This window comes from Montipora capricornis, chromosome 8 (genome assembly GCF_036669925.1).
Source record: "Montipora capricornis isolate CH-2021 chromosome 8, ASM3666992v2, whole genome shotgun sequence".
NCBI lineage: Eukaryota > Metazoa > Cnidaria > Anthozoa > Scleractinia > Acroporidae > Montipora > Montipora capricornis.
The window spans coordinates 35416107-35421398 of NC_090890.1; the positions used below are offsets into that span (position 1 = coordinate 35416107).

At 38.5% G+C, this 5292-nt stretch overlaps 1 protein-coding gene across 1 annotated transcript in view; it reads left to right on the forward strand.

Moving 5' to 3' along the window:
* Positions 1-463: 463 nt before the first annotated feature.
* The window catches only part of LOC138014542 (collagen triple helix repeat-containing protein 1-like), a 21623-nt gene continuing 16794 nt past the window's right edge, over positions 464-5292 (forward strand). The window contains exons 1-2 of the mRNA XM_068861654.1: positions 464-563; positions 4293-4429. Coding sequence (XP_068717755.1) covers positions 4331-4429 — 99 coding nt within the window. The 5' untranslated portion in view covers positions 464-563; positions 4293-4330. The remainder of the gene's footprint in view (positions 564-4292; positions 4430-5292) is intronic.

Consider the following 5292-nt stretch of genomic DNA (forward strand, 5'->3'; position numbering starts at 1 on the left):
TGGACTTTACAATGCCACATATCGCCCACTAACTACTTTTAATTTGCCAAAAAGAGGATTGTTTTTTTTTTTGTAAATCCATTCCAACGGGAAACACAAGAGTTCATTTTGCACCACCTCTGGTATATCGTTGTCAAAATTATGTGCCTACAGAGCGCAGTAGGCGTGAAGTTTGGTATTTCCCTTTGTTTTTCGTAGTACATTTACTTCCGTGTCAAGAGTGTTAACTTGTTATGAATGTTTCTTGTCCAAAGTCCATCCTTGTTTCTTCATACTGATCTATTTTTATGCTATGAGACTCGCTGAACTCAACTGACTTTTATGAATTGTTGTTTGTAGGCGCTGGGACTTTGATCTCAGGGGCGTGAACTCGTTAAATACTCAAAGAATGTTTCTTGTCCAAAGTCCATTGGACTCAGTCATACTGATCTATTTTGATGCTAGGAAAGGCTGAACCCCACTCACTCTTCTGAGTTGTTCGTGAGCGTCGGATCTTCTACAGTGATTTGTTTGATTGAGAAGGTACGAAAATTAAGGAAACGTACACTCACGGGTAGTCTCAGGTATGACGTTTTGTATCTCTTGTTTTTGAGTGTTCCTACGGAGCTCTAACTCATCTCAGTTATAAGATCGTCTTTTTCTCTATAGTGATTTGTTTGATTGAGAAGGTAAGAAAATTAAGGAAACGTACACTCACGGGTAGTCTCAGGTATGACGTTTTGTATCTCTTGTTTTTGAGTGTTCCTTCGGAGCTCTAACCCACCTCAGTTATGACATCGTCTTTTTCTCGAAACAGCCTTGCTTGTCGTTTCCTTCAGAAGCAAGGAATCGATAGTGTTTGCATAACGTAAGTGAAGTATCACGAGGATAATTCTCGTGGGCTACCGAAACTGCAATTTATCGTTTTCCTAAAGCGAAGGACCTTGATTAAACATGTAAGACTTATGACTAACCGACAAGACTCTTGTGAGAGTCAGACACTTGATAAAATTAACCTAAAAATAAACGGTGCATGCGCATTGCTGCCAGATTAAGAACTCTGCAAAAGTTTTCGATTACGTCAGACAGAAGTGGTGTCCGTGTCCCGCTGCTAGTGTGTAACACCTGATCAAACACAAGCACCGCGCGTGCTTTGATGTTCACACAGCAAATCTACTCCAGTTCGCATTCATTTTCACGTCAAGTTGTGCTTTAGGAGCTTTTACTCCTCGATCAATGATTACACCTGAAGTCAGCTGACTTCCTGTCGAAAAATATCGTATTCTTTCATTGCTGGCGAGAGATTGCGAAATTTCTTCCTCCATACGTCTTTCAATATATATAGCTTACTTGTAAGATTAAAAAAATAAACACTCCTTTGAAAGCCTTTGATAGGCTAATTAAGGACGGCGCCTATTAATTAAAAGGTATTTTTGCCCCGATTTATGATTATGCAGGAAATGAAGATCTTAGCAAGTGCCATCGAAATCCAAAACGAAATTTGGGGGTAACCACGTATTTTTCCAAGATAATTCATGAATAATATTTGCAAAAAGCTTTAAAATACAAAGCAATGTATGTCGTTCTTTCTCAAATTGAAGCTTAACTATCTCTCAAAAACGCATGGTTACCCCCAATTTTCTTTCTGGATAACAAGACTACTAACTAAGATCTACTTTCTCCGGATAGTTTTAAACCGCGCGAAAATATCCCTGTATTAGTGAGCATCACCGGTAGGAAACCCGAGTATCTCGAGATGCGCAGAACGTATGCGCAATAACAGTGGTAGGCACTGTCCTTAACAGTATAAGCCAGAAGAAATTTTTTTTTTTTGGTATATTAACTTAAAGCTTTCTTCATAGCTGTATCATATACAGGCTCAATATGAACTCAGATAATGACCACCTCCCAGATGGCTTGATAGCTCAACTGGTAGAGTACTGCTCTAGTATCGCACAGGTCGGGTTCGAATCCCATTCAAGCGTGAACTTTTCAGGCTTTAACTTCTTTTGCTGCGATGATCAATATTTCACTAGAAATCTTTAAGGCTGGTCACACGCTCAGATGAAAATGCAGCGTATGCATGCAGAAGCAAGCCAAACCCTGTGATGATGCAATTGACCAGCTTGCAGCATATTTCAGTTAAAAGAGCAAGTACAGCGCATTAACTCGGTCATGGGATCGAATCCCGTTCAAGGCCTGGATTTTTCAAGCTTACTTGCAACTGTTTAAGGTTTTCACTAGTTAACTGTGAAGATCTTCCTTCATTTGTTGTTCCTTCCGCAGTTCAAATATATAACATTTCACATTATTCTCAAAATCATTTCATCGATCTCTTTCGGGATACAACTTGAACTCGCAACTGAAAGTCATGACTTCTTAAAGGGGCTAGGTCACGCTATTTTAGGTAATTTTGTTTAATTTTGTTAATTATGAGCTCTAAACGTCATATTGGCAGATCAAGAGTCTTTCATTTGCAAAATCACGGCCACATAACAACTGAGAATGATTTTCAAGCTTTGTAAATGACATTTTGATATAGACTGATATAAATTTGAAAAAAGGTGGGCCGACGTTTTTAAAATTTACCCAAACTTAATCCATTTCAATCCTCTCCAGTTTTGTCCATCCATGTCCCTTCATGGCTTCTCTGTGTTTTGTTAGAATTCTTCTATAGTTTTGAACAGTTATTTTGATATTTTAGTTAATTCTATGACCATTCGATCAGTGCTGAAAATGCCTAAAATAGCGTGACCTAGCCCCTTTAAGTGTAAAATGCACATTGCAGCGTGCCCTTGGATAAATAAATTGCACTTTCGGAAAGACTATAAACCCTTTATTAGAGCTACATATTACGCAAAGACAACTTGAATCTCAAAACTTAGCTCAGTTGACAGTTATGGAAAAAAACACTGTCAAGTTATTGGACTACGACACGTACGCAATGAGTGCCTGCGTGCCTTTTTGTTAAAATATCCCGTATCTCGTCAATTCTCCCCCCCCCCCCAAATATCCCGTACCCCTATAATTTGTTACCTAAATATCCCGTATCCTGATAACCCCCAAAAGGGCTTCGTTATTTGCATTCACAAATTTCGTAACATTAGTAATAAGAGTTTTTACAACAAACAACTTCAAATTAAATTACAGATTTATCTTTCTGGTAATCTCTCGCCATCAGTCTCCGAAGCTTACCCTTAGCTGAAGTTCACTGTAACTGGACAATTTGTGTTAACTGTTTTTGCGCATCCCACGGATACGCCCTTATAGGCGTCTTGTTAATGTTAGATCAGAACCAAAAGCAGTTGCAAGCAAGCTTGAAAAAAATGCATCCAGGCCTTGAATGTGGATTCGATCCCATTACCGTAATTTTGTGCTAGACTTTCTCTGCCAACTGAAATATCCTCAACCAGCTAGGATCTGGTCAGTTGCAAGTTCAAGTTACATAGCAGGTGAATGCTGAAATGATTTCAAGAATACTTGCGTGTTATTGAATTATGGAATGGACATGAAATGAAAGTTGAAAAAAAAATTCTGTATATTATTCCATTTAGCGGAGGTTGCGTGGTCCAGTGGTTAGGGCGTCGAGTTTGCATGCGGCTGCCTCGGGTTGAAATCCCGTTCTAATTAACCTCTTGTATGGATTTGTTTCCGGTTGTTCCAGGTTCAACTCTACCACGCCTTGTAAATAGTCTACTGATTGCCTCCTATGGGTATCCATCCCCACCAAAATTCAAACTTGTTGTTCTTAAGTCCAATCCTTCAATTCAAGCATTCTCTCTTGCAATTTAAACTCGCAGTTGTTAAATTCAGACAAACAATGACGTATTGAATGTCTGAATTGCCGAATTGAATGTTTGAATTGCCAAATGGAATAAACTAAAGAACAAAGAGAACATAACAATACCTAATCAACAACGCCTAATCAGAATAACATTGAATTGGTTCTTTTGTCTCCTACCACTTTGGTCCGGTACATGAAGGTCTACTTATGGTTTGGGCTTAAAAACAACAAGTTTGAGTTTGGGCGGGGATGGATACCTATAGCCTCCTGCCATTTGGGGTTGTTAATCTTGTTTCTGTTCAAGGTTATTAAATGGTATGTCTGTGAACAGCTTGATGGCCAAGTGCACTTCCACAATAAACAAAGCATTTCCTTTTTTTTTTTTTTTTTTTTTTTCACTTAACACTATATCGCTATGCTCTCAAAGGGAAAAAAAACATGGGAAAATTGAAGTTATCGCAACCATTGCAGATGCGGGTAATGCAAAAAGTCTATTTGGATCTTACGTCAATTTTCTCTTTTCTCACAGAATATCAGACAGCAGAAATAACCTCTATTCTCATCAAAATGTCTTGGATCTTGCTGACGCTATTTTTCATGTCACTTTCGTATAAGAGTTTTGCAGCGGGGGATACCAATACTGGTGGCCCGTCTTGCAATGACAACGTAAGCGAATAAATATATCAACTAAACCATTTTGAATGAAATAAAAACAAACATTATGACATGATCATAATGTCATTTTATCTCAAGGCTTGTCATAGCTGAATTAAATACCAGTTTAAGTTTCTCAGCTGGAGTATGGGGCGTGGACAATCTCTGACAACTAGCCGATAAAAAAGGAATAGTTCGGATAACAGCAAGTTCAGTGTATTGTGCGTTCCTTCTCGCCTTCGTTCTCATCGTGTTAAAATCCTGAAACTGTTTCCCAGTGCACTACAAGAAATTTTTTGGTGACGTCACACAGCCATGCTAGACTTACTTCCACTTTCTCTAGATCGCGATCGGTCATCTCGAATAATTGTTTCAAAACAAACGCTCGTTGTGTCAGAACAATAGGGCAACCACGCATGTCACAATTATTCAAGATGGCGGCGCCCGGGAAATTTGAAAGCCAAAGCAAGCGTTTTTGAAATTCATTTCATTCGGATACAAACCCTTTCATTGTAAACATTATATTCTGTAGTTTAAGGTTATTTTTCTGTTTTAATGGAGGTTTCCTTTAAACTATGGAACTATGTTGGTAAGCTAGCACCCCCAACAAGTTTTCCCTCGCCTGCTGCCGTTTTAACGTTTTGTCCACAAATTCAATGAAATCAATTACCCCTGCACGTGCACGAGAGTCCCTACGTTCCCATGCCACTCTTAATTTTTTTGAAGCGAATGTTTGGGTATTTATTTCATTTTAATTTAGGTCCAATTCTTTTGGCTTTTGCTTCTTTCTTACTTTTTTTTCTTATTTATTTGCTTTTCGTCGTTTCGTGCGTATATTATGTATTATAAGAGAAGTACCCAATAAAGCTAACAGA